The sequence below is a fragment of the Sminthopsis crassicaudata genome, chromosome 1 (genome assembly GCF_048593235.1).
Source record: "Sminthopsis crassicaudata isolate SCR6 chromosome 1, ASM4859323v1, whole genome shotgun sequence".
In the NCBI taxonomy this organism is placed as follows: Eukaryota; Metazoa; Chordata; class Mammalia; order Dasyuromorphia; family Dasyuridae; genus Sminthopsis; species Sminthopsis crassicaudata.
The window spans coordinates 326,933,926-326,950,026 of NC_133617.1; the positions used below are offsets into that span (position 1 = coordinate 326,933,926).

The window sequence follows — 16,101 nt, forward strand, 5'->3', positions numbered from 1 at the left end:
CAGAGGGACCATCTCTGTTCCTGGCTCCCATCATTGAATTGACTCAGGCTGTGCTCAGTCTGAGAGACAACTTTGATTGATTCCATTTTCCCTTCTGTAGTTAGGAGGGCAAAAAGTGAGGCTGAGATGATTACTGACATATTGCTTTATTTTTTGATGGTAGTAAATTAATGGCTTTCTAGAGAATCATACAGCACGCAATGATTCCAACATTAGAAATTTTTAAAGAAGAGCATTCAATTTAGCATAGCCAGGAAGGAAGCAACATGTTAAAACAGTCAAATTTGCTAATAAGGCCTTTTGGTTGGTCTCTTAAAAACTTGCTAAACCCAATTTCCAATTACCTCTGCCAAACATTCAAACTTCTTGAACTCCCTATGGAGAATTATGAAGAGAAGTCTGGGGGAAAAGTTAGAAACTGGATAAAGCAAAGATACGCTGTACAATCACTGTAAAGAGCTGACCTTGTCAGATATGCAGAAAGCAGTAAATTTGACACATTAAATGGCAGAAAGATAAGGTTTTTAATATTTGGAGCCACTGAGTAGCCAGTGGTCTCTGGCACATAAGGGTCTGCTAGGGAATCTTAACAAACTCACCTGGGAGATCATATCGCCCAAGATGAGGGAACATTCTCCATGACTCACAAATAAACCTTAGTCAAGACACAAATTGCATGTAGAATGCTGCTTCAGGTCATGTATACGTTTATAAGCCGTGTGAGTGTTTCTAAGTGGTATTTCCAGCCAGATCATGCATTTTTTCCCTCTTAGTACACAGTTTTGAATGCTACATCAATGATGCTAATGATGTTGTCTGGAAAGCAAGCTACTGTTTCATTATGAGAACCAGACTGGGCAGATGATTCCCTATTTCGGCTCCTAGTTCCCAACACATGTACAGCATTGGGGCCTCTGACTCGAAGCCATTGTCAATCATTGTACAGGCCTGCTCTGCAAATAGATTTAGCATGCTTGGCTTGGAGGTCTAGAGGCCCTGGATTTGGATGCCATTCCTTTTGGGTTGAAGTAGAACAGTTTTTAGAAGTGAATGAATAAGGGTGGGGAGCTGTGAAGGAGGATTTTAAAGACTCACATGCTAGTTGCAATCAGGGAATGAACTTCAAATAGAAAGGCAATGGAATTTTTCCCCCCTGGCTTATTGCTTTTATGCAAATAGAATTGGCAAAGACTAACTCCACTACAAAATGGTAACTTCCTGTTTAGAAATCATGTGTGCATAGGTATGTATTTATTTCTGAAGAATGGTTGACATGGTTGGTGGGCCAGAGTCTAAATCTCACTGATGTGTTTCCTTGTTTATATGCATGCCATATCCATAGAGTGCACCATTACAAATGTGGAAGTTGACTATCCATCCTTTGAAGTGGAATATGCATAGAACTATGGAAATATGCACACAAGGTGACACTGTGTACAATTAGGCATTTAAGGGTCCAACCTCAAAAAGATTTCATACATCCAATGAAGTAGGGGTGCATAAAGGAACAAGTAAATGAAAAAGAAAAACAGAAGGCTGAATGACAAAAGGAAAATCTGGTTAGTTCTCTCACAGCTGGAGTACAGATGTGCTTGCCACATGTGCACTGAGGAAAAGAAAAAAATATATATTTTGTGGAGTGAAAGGGTGTGCCTATTTGGGCATCACTTCTTAATTAAAAATTGCAAGGGTATTTCCCCCTGTTAGCAAAGGCTTTGGAAGGATGACTTTCTTTTATACCAATGAAAGACTAAAAGATCTCAGCTCAGAATCTGTCTGAAACGGATTTCTCTAATCTCATCCTCAGATATATGGACCCCACCCTGTCAGTGATGACTGTTAATCATGCTCATAGAGCATTACAAACAACAGAGCATGGGCATAATATGAAATAGGTTCCAGGAGCACACATTGAGATCACTCAGATGAGGGAGAGAGACAATTAGAAAACCTACACTGAGACAAGCACCTTGGAATATCCTTCCTGGAATAGGCTGGCAAAATGGCTCAGTGCATAAAGAAAAAAAAAAAAAAAAAAAAAAAGGGAGACATTCATTTGGAGGAGGAAGGCTTCCTGGGCGACTAAGGGGAAATCACGTTAGGTTTATAACAATAACAACAACAACACAAATTTTCTCATTCCCATTATTCTAAAATGGGCATGAGCACAGAGACTCAGAATGCTCATGGGGAGTAATTAATCTACAAAGAAAAGTTTGGAAAGCACTTTGTAAAGTGCTACTGATCCATTTCTCAAGATTGTTTGTGGCATTCACATTAGTTTGTCCGACTGAGGAACATGTTTCACTCACTCCAAGCAAATGTGGAGTTTGGGCCTTTGTGCCAAATGCAGGCAGTCTTGGGAGCATCTTAGATCAGTGCTTTTTGGGGGATTCCCTGTAACATTAGGACTGGCCTGCTGAGGCTGTCTGAAGGACTACCTACAAGAACCCAGCCAGAAACAAGAAGGTAACACTACAATAGAAACAGGCTTTTTTTGTTTTCTTTGTGTAGATCATAACAAATAATGAAAAGCTGATTCCCAAGAGCTTCAAAGCATAAAAAACAAACAAACAAAAAAACCCCAAAAGAACAAACAGCTATTGCAAATGAGAGTGGCATGTGCTTACATATACTGTCTTTAACATTTTTTTTGGTTAAAAAAACAAAATTTTTTTGTTGTTTGTTTTGTTTTTGATTTTTATAAAAAGAGATCATAGACAGAGGCTGTCCACTCAAAAGAAGGCGGGGTTGGTGTGTTCTATAATACAGCGCTTGCAATGGCGTTTCACAAACCGCAGAGCCTCCACGGACACCTCACAGTCCTGCACATTCAGCATCTGCAGGTCGAAGCAGTTGGCGGCTACGATCTGGAGACCCTGCCCCGTGATGCTCTCGCAGGACTTGAGGCTCAGGCGCTTCAGATTGAAGCAGTTAAGAGCCAGGCATTCCAGGCCAGTGTCCGAAACCAAAGGGCACTTCCCGATGTCCAGGGACTTGAGTTTTGTGCAGTTTTTGGCCAGGTATTCTACCCCGTGGTCCGTGATGCCCTCGCAGCCCCGCGCGTTGAGGTAGCGCAGTTTGCTGCAGTACTTGGCAATGTAACGGATGCCCACATCTGTGACCCGGCCGCAGTGGGCGATGCTGAGATAGCGCAGGCGGGACTCCAGCTTGGCAATCTCCCGCAGGCCGAAGTCACTGACGAAGCGGCAGTCACTCACACTCAGCTCCTTGATGGAGCCGCAGTAGATCATCAGGTAGCGGAGGCCCTCGTCAGTGATGCGGACGCAGCGCCGCAGGTAGAGGTGGGTCAGCTGGGTGCAATGCGCCGCGATTGTGTGCAGACCCTCGTCCTCCAGGACGAAGCAGTCTGTCATATCCAAGTAACGGATGGAAATCTGCTTGCCATGTAAAGGAGACAGCTTGATGGAGGCTTCCCGGGTCAGACTGATGCAAGTGACTTTAGAGCATCCTATTCAGAGAGAGAGAAAATTACACACATATACACACACACACACATATATATATATATACTATGATGTCAAACTGATACAGTGTTTCTCCCCAGTGACACTACTTCTATCACTGATACTTTCCTAGTAGGGTGGGGGGGGGGAATGAGGGGATATCTACCTCTTCTCTTCAGCAATGCAGACTATTACAAATGCCAATTGTAGTCTTCTTTATGGTTTCAATTTTTAATTCAAGAGATGGAGGCAGAAGAAGTATTTGTGATATTTACTTTTGATCCACCTGGTTATAAGGGCTCCACATCCTATGTAACTATGATTAGTACATTTAATACAATGGTAGATGTCCTATAGCTGATCTACATATATAGGTACTTCCTGTTCTTATAAAGGTCAGAGACTAATAGACCCAAAGCTAGAAGGAATTTTAAAGCCCACCAAATCCAATACCTTCAAACCTCCTTTTTTAACAGACGAGGAAACTGAGGTACAGAGAGGTTAAATCATATAATATGTTCAGGATCACACTTAACACAGCTAGTAAATGTCTACCAAGTCTTTCTAACTCCAAGTCCAATTTCCTTGGTCACTGTGCTTCAGAGAAGGAGGAAACCAAAATACTAATCTAGTGCACAGATAATGAGAGTTAGAGTAATTCTCCATCCAATTCCCTCTATTTAATAAAAAACTAAACATTTGAATTGTGTAGAAAGTACAATTTTATATGGGACTGCCTTTGAGTGAAGAGGATTCTGACACTTAGTATTGAGAATCCAAAGTTCTTTAATAGTTCTGAGCCTCAGTTTCTTCAGATAAAAAAAAAAATATCCCTGCCTTCCCTTTATTCTTACAGATAAGAATCAAATAAGAATGCATATAAAATATTTTGCAAACCTTAAGGCACTATAGAAATAAGGTGTTGTTATTACATATGGGGTTGGGATCTGCATTGGTAGAGAGAAATCCCATAACAGGAGTTCTCTGTGCTGATGAAATCATAGCTCCTTCCCATGTTAGTATGACAGAAAGGATAAAGATAGAATCTTACTTATAGCAAGTAAAAAGAAAACTTGCTTTTATCCTCCTCTATTTTATACTGTAATATTTTGGGTACCCAAAGGGTGAGCAGTTTATAATTAGTATGTACCTAAAACATGAAACATTTTCTTAGCAACCAGTATCTCTCAACTCCAACTTAAACACACACACACACACACACACACACACACACACACACACACACACACACACACAAAACCCCCAAACTCCAAACCCTTCAAAAATTTTCAGATTCTCCTCACCTCTTCAGTTTTATAATCTTTTATAGACTATAAAACTTTTATTCACAGTTATTCCTCTCTGATACCATGCAGTTCTCTTGGATATTTACCTTATCTCTCCTGCCTCTGTGCAAGTCCCCAAGGTCAGGGCATAGCCCTTCAGAATTTCTGCAATGTGAACACTCTGAAGGGCTTTCCTTCCACTTCCTGGGGGACTGATTGCTCAGAAGATTATCACAGGACTTCCTCCTGCCCAGGAGTGAGGAGGTTAAAAAAATAGCCATCCATGTCAGGAGGTTACAGGGAAGGGGAGTAAACTACCCAGCCTGTAAGAATGGAAATATTTCAAACATTAAAGGCTCCCAGCCTTGCTCTAATGATTCAATATTATTTCTGCATTTAGAGTCCTAGGAGCACACCTAGAAACCTTATCTTTATAGGCTGTTGTACTACACCTACTGGAAGCTGGGGTGGGGCTCGGGAGGTTGCAATGGGGATAGAGCACACACATTTTATCTAAATAGAGGCCTCTAGTATGTTCTAGAAATAAGACAAGGATGATTTATTTCTCTGTATTACCTAAAAAGGAGCTTTGGCCTTAGCTCTCAATCCCATCTGCAGTAAAATATCAATCTGTACACTTAAGGAAGGCCACAATATTTGGTGGGGGAAAACATATCTCCATATGAAAAATGGGAGTTCAAAGTGAATGAGATATTTATTGAGTACAGTGAATACAATGATATTCTAAACTTATTCCTATATAATAGTTTGAGAAAAAGAAATAGGTTCAGTCCTGGTTCAAATGGATTCACTAAGTTTCCATTTGGAAACAAAATAAAACAAAGAAGAACCAGCTTTGCTCACATTATTGGCTGGGAGGAGTGTGGTGAGAAAAGCAATATTTATATTTAGGTTGAACAGATTAGTGAGGTTTTGTGTCCATTATTGATTCATGGTTTATTTCTATTAAAGTTGCTGCAAAAATATTATTGAATTCAGCTTCCTGTCATTAGTGGAGACTTATTTCCTTCTTAAGAATGCAAAGAGGATCTTGCTATAAAGCATGATTAATGACTCATGATTAATGACTTTAAGGGTATCATCATCATCATCATCACATTTATATAATACTTATGCCAGGCACTGTGCTAAGTGCTTTACAATTATTATCTTAATTGATTCTCACAACAAAGCTAGTTAAGATAGGTTCTATTATTATCCCCATTTTACAGATGAATAAACTGAAAATACGTAACTGGTTTGCAGCTTATAAGTGTCTGAGGTCATATTTGAATTTAAGTCATCCTGACTCTAGGACTAGCACTCTATCTACTATATCATTTAACAGCCTCAATAATTAGGAATATATGCCAGAATCTTTCGCAAATAGAACAGCACACTAGTTTCTGTTTTAGAGATACAATTTTCTGAATAGGACCATAATCCTGTGATTTGAGACTATCAAAAAATTCAAATCTAAGTAAAACAAAGTGGTCATCAAATCTAACTTTAAATTTTCTTGAATTCACACACACAAAAAAGTGATAATTATGTATCTTTATGAATGGCAGTTTGTATAATAGAATCAGTTAGTTGGTACAATGGATAGAGCTCTTAGGTCAAATTCAGCCTCAGATACTTACTATTTAAATAATTATGGGAAAATCACTGAATCTGTCTTCCTTAAATTCTTTATCTATAAAATGGGGGATAATAACAGATAACCTTAAAAAGTCAGGATGGCAAGGATTCAAGTTCTGCCTGTACTGATATTATGATCATGATATTTTTGAACTTCCCAATGTCTTAGGAGATGCTCTATGAGCCCCAGCTCAGGATATTTGGATCAGCTCAGGATATTTCCATATGAGGAGTTCCCCAAATCAATGAAATCACAGATCTAGGCAAAATTATGACATTAGCTGCCATTTCTACCTGACTTTAAAAATTACAGAATCATTTAAATGCATTTTTCCATTGGATTGTCACAAGAATCACACAGTCTGCACCTCATTTTACCATTTTACAAATGAGGAAGCTGAATCTCAAAGGAATTGCATGACTTGCTCTTTGTTTTCTTAGGCAATAAGTATCTGAAGCAAAATTACAACCTGAACCTTTACAGATTTTAAGATAGCTCTTAACTATTTTTTTAAGCTGAAGATCATCTTATTGGAAGAAATATATATATCACCAATACAGAATAATTCTTACTGAAACTAATTTTTTTTTTACCATAGTTGTGATTTCATTTGCATAGGGAACTCTATGAGAATAAACTTCTTTTTAAGTGACTTGTCCAATTAATCAATCAGCCATGCACTGATTATGTGCCAAGAACTACTAAGAGTTGTGGCTATAGGACTCAACAGCCAACAGGTATCATAATTGAGACTTTAATCGAGTTCTCCCTTATTTTGAGACCAGACATCCCCTTGGAATTGTGGGTAATGTGTATTAAACTGTAAAATCCTCCACTAATGTCCTGCTTTATTTTATTTAGAGGTGTCTGGTGATGTAGTAGATAGAATGCTGGATCTGGAGTCAGGAAAAGTTGAATTTATATCTGACCTCAGATACTTATTAGATGTATGACTCTGGGCAAACTTCTGTTTACCTCATTTTCTTAAACTGTCAAATGGGGATTGTTGTAAAGAGTTGTTACAAATAAGATATTACTTATAAAACTCTTACTGTAGTATCTAGCACATTGTAGGTGTTAGATAAATGCTATTATTATTCATCAAGGCATAGCAAACTTTGTTTACCAAGGTTATACAGGCAAAATGGAAGCTCTAGCAATCCCACTAAAAGGGAAAAACCCAAATACGGTCAGTACCAGACTGTGTCTCCTTCATGAGGCTGGCTAAGTTTAAGGAAGTTCAGTATGAAAGGGTCAGCCACCAGGTGACTTTCCTTTACCCTTAGGACTACAGTTTACTAAGGCAAAGAGGGAATATCCAGATAGAATGATGGATAGCATTTTAAAAACACTTCAATGTTGCAAAGCACTTTACACATAAAATAATGTGTTATTACTCTGTGGAATAGTTACTATTATTCTTTTCATTTTACAGATAAGGAAACTGAGGTTATGATCAGTTAGATGACTTGCTCAGGGTCATACAGCTAGTACAAAATTTCAATTCAGGTCTTCCTAACTCTAACTCCAATATTTTCTCCACTATGCTACTTAGATACCCTAACTTTTAATTATAGCAGTTTTACATAATATTCTCATGATACGTCTTTAAAATAAGTGTGCAATTTAGCCATTAACTTGTGATTTCTTTCTGTTAGTTATTTTCTTTTTATAGTGTATAGGGCTTACTTTATATATGTTTGTGTGTGTGTTTTCTCCCCCCATTAGTTCAAAGCTCCACGAGTGTTTTCCCTCTTTTTGTATCCTTAGCATTGAGCAAAATGCCACCACAAAATAAATGATTAATGTATTTACTGATAGATTGAAATTACTAATAAGTATTTTTATACCTCAAAGATGATAATGCTTATGATGGGAAAGAATACAGAGTGATCTCAAATCAGACAACTCATCATAAATTGAGTTTGGAAGGTCCATTTCTGCAGAGCACTAGTCCCAAACCCAAGGATACCTGTAAGCTAAAGAGACCTCTATTATACTTTTATTGGGTTTCCAGATTCCAGAGCTGACAATATATGAAGTGGAGACACCAGCAGCAGTCTTTGGAGGCCTTGAGGAGGCTGCCAGGTAATGGTTTAAGCGTCTGGTGGCAGGGCTGCCAAGAAATAATTAGCCAGTTAGGAATGTGTTTTCTCTAGCCCAACCAAGGGTTAGTATTCTATGCCAGAATTTTAGTCTCCCTCTCCCCCAGGCATCTTTTGGCGTCTCTCTGAAGGTCAGATTAGGAGCATCTTTAAATGAAGACATGACTTCCAGGATGAACCTTCTATCATATAATACACATATTTTATAAATTTTTGTTTATATGTATACTATATATATATGTATGTAAAGACATATGTGTGTATATATACATACATATATGTGTGTTTATGTGTGTATATCTATCTCTCTAAAAATACACACATATACATATAAAAGCTATAAGGAGAACAACATGAAAAATCAGGGAACTTTCAAACTGAAAGGGGCCAAGAGGCCATCAGTTCAGCCCTCCAACAAATGAATAAAAAAAGATCTAGAGAAGTTAAATGGATTGTTCAAGATTAGAGTTTGTATAGTAGATATGGGACTAAAATCCAGGTCCTATTTTCAGCTTCTTCAACTGTGGTTCATGACCCCACTTCATGTGAAGATCTTGAAGTTAAGATTTATTATCAGTAAATGTTTGATTTATATACCTATTTTATATACCTGTGCCTGGGGTCCTGTACAAATTTATCAGGTGAAAAGGGGTCATGAGAGCAAGAAGTTTAAGAAGTTCTGCTTTATAGTATAACATTCATCCCATTGCATCATTCTGTCTCTGTTTTCAGAGCTTTTCTTCTTCCAGAGCTTCTGAGAGAAATCTTCACAGGTATTTATGTTGCTACTTTGTCAATGCCAATGGCTTTCTTCCCAATTATGACTAACTAAACATTCAGTACTCAGAAAAAAATGCAGTTGATGTGGCCCCACCATGAAGCCAGATGCGCCAGGAGAGTAACTAGATGTTCAGGTGCCAGGAAAAGAATCGGAGTAAAAGAATTGTCTGTCATTATCATAGGTTAAAAAAAAAAAACAAAAAAAAAAAACAAAACAGATGTATTACTTCTAAGGAAAAAGAAAACCGAGGGAATCAGATATCCCCTCAGATTTTGTTAGTGGTATTAGTCACAGAAAACACTCACAAACCTTTACATTTATTTACCTATCAAAATGGTTTTTGTCTTTATTCTGTCTCTTAAATCCCTCAAGATGCCATCTATACTTTTCAATTACAATAAAATCCTTAACATATCTTGCTGATATCACACTCCAAACCATTTATCTCATGTCTAGGATATGAATGAGATAAAAAAAAGACTGAGTTAGTCCTGAGGGATCAGCCTCTGGTGTCCAGTAAGTCCTTTGAGCTTTAATCTTTATCTCTGGATAGACTTTGAAATGCATGAGCACTGCTGGGCCTTCCTAACTGTTTGAAATAAACTTTTCTAGTTCATTGGTTCTATTTTTCACACCAAAATTGAAGAACTTGATTAATAAGATTTGAAAAATTTGCATGGCTGGTGATATTTAAGTCTATTCTCATAAACTGTAGAAGAACATTTGAGTTATAGTTGTATATAACATTGAAAGGGATCTTAGAGAAAATGTTTAGCTGGAGTGTTTAGCTGCTCATAGTGGAGTAAGGATGAAGGGAAGAGGAAAGGTGAATATAAAATAATGCAAAGACTAAAGGTTGCATCCTCTGCTTCAGATTATCATTGGCCCTTCCCCTTTCCTTTAGTAGAAAATACAGTTTACTAATTTTCTCTCAAAGGAAGGGTCAAAGGCAACGAGTCTCAGGTTTGCCATTATGGTCAGTTTATGTCCTCTGCAAATCTGTGTGCATGTAAACAACTGTAGAATTGTGTAGTAGCAGCAGCAGCAGTTATAACAGCATCAGTGGTAATAGTATAGTAGAAATAGTTTGGTACTAACAGTATATAGTTGTCAAAATAATAGTAAATAGTAGTAATGGTGTAGTAGTAGTAGTATGGTGACATGTTTCACACTAAGTGTGAAACCCAGAAAGCTTGTTTTGTAAAACGTTAAAGGGAACTGTACCATTAAGGGACAGGTCTGTTTTCAGAAAGCCCCCACAGCTGTGAATCATAACACACTTGAAGGAATTGCAAATCATTCTTTACTGATGCAGATGTTGCTTGTGGTTTGGGAATAAAATAAATCAGAGGGAAGAGAGAAGAGGAGAGAAGTCAGAGAAAGTAACTGCCTCTCAGTCTCCTTGTATTTTTATCATCCTCTAACATGAAGGGATCTATTCTGCTGGTCAGAATTAGATCCCCAGCAGCTACTAGCAGGTCCTCCTGTAATAGTAACAGACATTTATACAGTGCTTACTATGTGGTAGGCTCATATTAAGAGCCTCACAACAACCTTGGGACTAAAATCATTATTGCTATCATTGCTACCACTCCTGCTGCTGCTATGTGATCCTGGGCAGGTCACTTAATCCTGTTTTCCTCAATTTCTTATCTGTAAAATGAGCTGGAGAAGGAAATGGCAAACTCCAGTATCTTTGATAAGAAATCCCCAATGGGATCATGAGAAATAGCGCTTGAATGAAATTATTGAACACATTACTACTACTACTACTACTACAGCCACCAGTAGTTAGCATTTATTTAAGACTTTAAGGTTATCTCATTTGATCTTCACAGCAATTTTGGGACTAATACTAGTAATAATTTAGTAGTAACAATAATAGGTTTGCAAAGATCTTTAAAAATGTTATTTTATTTGATCTTCATAGTAATTGTGGGAGGTTGGTGCAATTATTATTCCCATTTTACAGATAAAGAAAGATGAACAGAGATTAAAGGAATTAATTATTTGCCCATTCACATATCTAATAAGTATCTGAGATTGAATTTAAATTCAAATCTTGACTTCAGTTCTAGGACTGTACCCACCATTCTACCTAGCTACCTACTGGTTTCTACAAATAGAATATTAGAATTTGAAGGGACTTAATCTAACCCTCACTCAAATATAATAAACCCCAATAAACATGAAGAACTGGATAGACAACTTAACTTGCTAGTATAAAGATCTGGGTTCAAGTTTTACCTCTGATACATACTGGCTGTATTAACCTAGGCAAGCCATTTGAGTTCTCTAAGCCACAGTTCCTCATCTGTACATTAGGTGATTTGGACCAGATGATCTCTATGATCCTTTCTATGATCCTATGATCTTCTGACTTATAAATAACATCTCTTAAAAATGGTGTGCCTGAAAACCTCAGTTATGGGGGAGCTCACTATCCTCCTTATGGAAACCAGCTCATTTTAAACTAGTTTTAATGCTAAAAAAAAATACACCTGCCTCTATAACTTATACCCTGTTTTTCAAGTTGTGCTCACACTGTAGCAATAACAAGGTTATTTTCAAGGACACATTCTTCATGACTTAATTATATCATTATCTGGTACTAGATGTCTATGCTAAAAGTCATTTCTTTTTCATTTGCCTTGTTTCTGAGTTTTCAGCTCCTTCCTGCCAAACCTACTTTCTTCTAGTTCTCCCACCTACCTTAATATATAGCATCTTCACAGTTGTGCAAAGCTCCATGAGAATTCCAGTCTTAGGGAAATTGGACAGTTCCTCTAACTTCCTACTAGGAATCCTACTTCCTCTAGGATCTAGTAATAAGTTCACTGATTTAGATGTCTTTGTTACTAAATACATTTTTGCTCATAAAACTCAAAGAAATATTCAAATCTGCTTCCAAATAAGCCAAAATTTCATTCACCCTTAATATCCTGCTCTAAGAGAGCCTGAATATGCACACTTTAACCACATCACGTCTATTAGTAGAAAATAACATGTTCTCTGATATATATTCTCTGATAATCTGTGATCAGGTAGTATGGTTTTGTTGTCAGGGAATAAAAGGGAAAGTTTTCTTATTGAAAATAATGATCTTAGGGGCAGTTAGGTGGAGCAATGGATTGAGCACTAGCCTGGAAGACCTAAGTTCAGATCTGGTCTCTGACATTTAACACTTCCTATCTGTTTGACCCTGAGTAAGTCATTTAACCCTAATTGCCTCAGCAAAATAACAATAATAATAATAATAGTAATAGTAAATAGTAATTATGTAATTATCAGTTATCAGTAGGTTTCTATCTGGCTCTACCTATAACTATTTTCAAAGAATTAGGGAGAAACTTATTGAGGGGGAGATAGTAATAAACTTGGATTATAATTTGTTTAAGAAAAATTGATAGTTGGTTAGTGGAAAAGAAATGCTTGTGCAGGTGTCACTATCAATCAACCAACCAATAACCATTTTAAAAATACCTACTATGTGCCTTGTCTATGAAAGATGTAGGGTATGGAGATACCAAGTCAAAAACAAAAAGGGAACGTCTCTGTCCTCAGAGATGTTCCCTTCTATATTCCACTGCTATGTTTAGGTTGACTATCTCAGAAAATAAGCCTCATTTTCCATCCACCTTTCCCTTCAACCACCTGTCCCAGGATGGTTGTAGTAGCTGGAGAATGTACTTGTTAGGGAACATTTAGGAAGATCTGTCTGAGCACATCCCATAGCAGATGCTATGAAGTTTTAGTGTTATTTTTAGTTACCTGACACATCCAGGTGCTCCAAGTTGGGACAGAGGGATACCACATCAAAAACAGCTTCATTGGAGATGTTGTAACAGCCTGAAACCTCTAGTCGCCTCAGCTCTGGGCAGCACTGGGCAATGGTATAAAGTCCTCTGTCTGTGAGCCGCCTGCAGCCACTAACAGTCACCGTCTCCAACATGAGACATACATTGGGTGTATCTTGACAAAGTCTTCTGGTTAATACTTTGAGTGCCCGGTCCACATTGATAGTCTCACCAGTCAAACGAATAGTCCTCCAGAGCCGAGGATCCCAAGCAAGGTTGTACCATCTACGGCACACACGAGCACAGCGGCACAGCTGGTTGGTAGGTAGGAAGGAAAATATCTGGATCATAGAGTGGTCTGGGAGGCGGTCAATGTGAGCCTGTTCTTTCTGCTGTTTAGAGGCTAGCCGTATGAGAGGGTGGGTGAGGCGGGTTGGAGGGGGAGAGTGGACCATGGCCACTGTCTCCCCTGTGATGGAAGAAGATGAGGTGGATGAACCTCTTCCATTTTGAAATCCATGCAAGTTCTGTGGACAGATTAGGGCTGGGCTGGGGGTGCTGAGCGTGCGCATGCTCAGGTCGGAGTCTGAAAAAGAACATGAAACAACTATTAGATTAAGGGGTAGCTGAGAGCTGTGATGTGGGGACATGCTTCTTTAAGTATTAATCCACTGGTCCAAATGTTATGCAAGCTTAAGATTTAAATATATGGAGTCACAAAGAAGGAATCAATACATATCATTACTCAAACTCTTAGGATGATGGATATTCAATATATCATAATAATGAGAAATAAAATATGAGCACATTCATTTTTACCTTTCTTTGTATCATCACCAGTTATCCTGCTACTTAGCTTTCAATAAATTTTTAATAAATATTTGTTGCCTGACCATTCCACAAAATAACTATTTTTAAAAAAACTTATTTAAGAATTCAGTTGTGGTATTAGGAATAAAACACTAAATTGAAATCAGAAATTCTGGAGTCAAAAGTCTGCTCTTTCATCTATGACTGTGTGGTAAAATATTGGCACTCTCTGAGCTGAATCCCTTATCTGTGAAGCAGAAATATTAACACCTGCCCTGTCTCCCTCAAAAATTATTGGGAGGATTACATACACTAATTAAAAAAAAATAGTTTGTAGACCCTACAGAGCGTCATATAAATGTCAGGTACCATCATTTTTGTAAAACAACATACTTTTTTTTTCATAAGAAAATTTATTTATATTTTGGGTAGGCTGATATTAAAATTTCATGTACAATGGAACATGGAGACAGATCAAAAGTCAGCTGCTACAAGGTAAAACAGTTTAAGATTGTACCTTTGCCATAGATTATACACAGATTGGGAACTCTCACACTGATAAAAAAAAAAGAATCAATTGTGTTGAAGAGAATTGTATTCCTATTAGAATAAGTATGCGTAGCACATGAAAATCATTTTCTGTCTGCTATAAAGACAAGATCTTAAGGGTAGTAGAGGACAACACTTTAATCTAAAATGAATCACTTCTAATAAGAGAATTGGTGTGCAGGGAAAGTTTTGTGACCTCATACAAGTTTAATCTTCCAGAGAGATTAGAGTGTAAAATATGACCGAGACACCATTATAAAGTGAAATTTACCTTTTCTTCACTATGGATTCAGAATAGAAGACTTTATGGTGGCTATGAAGAAGTGTGGCTGTTCTTAAAAAGGTAATATAGGTAAAAGTGATAGAATATAATGGAGACTACTAATGAATAAAGCTTTATTTATCTATAACACAAAATTCTTTATAGTCGTTAACTTTAAAGGACCATGATCTAAACAAAACACATACACTATAGATTTACAGGCAGAAAGAAAAATAGTGATCTAAGGCAGTAATCATCTAAGCCAATGATTTCACATTCAAATAGAAACTGATCCCTACAGTCACATATTGACTTAGAAAACCATAAATTAACATTATCAATGTTGGGTTGTTACTTATTTTGTTAAACATTTCCTAATTGTATTTTAATCTTATTTAGGCCCCAGTGGAACCCATGTGGACTGCTGGAGTTTTATATCAATGGCTATAGTTGGCTAGACCTTAGGTTTAATCCAACCTCCTCATTTCGTAGATGAGATGAAGCCCCAGAAGATTAAGCAATTTAGTAAACTCATTACAGAACACTATGCTTGACACATAGGTGCTTAATTCACATTGATTTATTGCCTGCCCAGGGTCACACCAATAATAAGAAGCAGAGTTGGCATTCAAATTCAAGGCCCAATTCCAGATTCAGTAGTTGGTATTTATTTCCTCTTATGCCTCAAAGTGGTAAAGATGGTAAATACAGAAAAAAAAAATCAATATTAAAAGCACTGTATGGGAAACAGGGCCACTATTATCCTGTTGGGAGAGCTATGAATGGGTCCAATTTGGAAAGAGAGTTTGGAATTTTGTGAGAAAAGTCACTATTCATTTTCGTCAGCCCAACTATGTAATAAACTCAGAGGAGGAGAAAAACAAAACAAAATAAAGGGGGAAAGCATTTTATAAAATCTATCTATCTATCTATCTATCCAAGTAATTGGAAACAGACTGAATGGTACAATGGACAGAACACAGGATTTAGAGGATCTGAGTTTCAATATGCCTCAGACACTTGCTATCTTTGAAACTGGAGCAAATTATTTGAATTCAATAGGCATTAGGTTTTTCATTTGTGAAGAGTATTAGACAAAATGGCCACTAAGGTTCCTTTGAGTTTTAAATCTATGACATTATGATCCCACAACTGCAGAATTACTGATCTAATTATGATAGATGACTATAATGAAAGTGTTTTAAGAAAATTATGAACAAAATGAAGAATTCGAGAAATATTGGAAAGTTAATATGAAGTAGTACCTTCCTTCCTTCCTCCCTCCCTCCTTCCCTCCCTTCTTTCCTTCCTCCCTCCCTCTCTCCCTTCCCTCTCCCTTCCCTCTCCCTTCCTCCCTTCCTCCCTTCCTCCCTTCCTCCCTTCCTCCCTTCCTCCCTTCCTC

At 37.5% G+C, this 16,101-nt stretch overlaps 1 protein-coding gene across 1 annotated transcript in view; it reads right to left on the minus strand.

Annotated features, from left to right (window-relative positions):
• Nucleotides 1-406: 406 nt before the first annotated feature.
• Nucleotides 407-16,101, minus strand: part of FBXL7 (F-box and leucine rich repeat protein 7) — a 452,801-nt gene continuing 437,106 nt past the window's right edge. Inside the window, exons 3-4 of the mRNA XM_074279106.1 lie at nucleotides 13,053-13,664; nucleotides 407-3,472 (exon numbers count right to left, since the gene is read on the minus strand). Of these exons, the coding sequence (XP_074135207.1) occupies nucleotides 2,736-3,472; nucleotides 13,053-13,664 (1,349 nt within the window). The 3' untranslated portion in view covers nucleotides 407-2,735. The remainder of the gene's footprint in view (nucleotides 3,473-13,052; nucleotides 13,665-16,101) is intronic.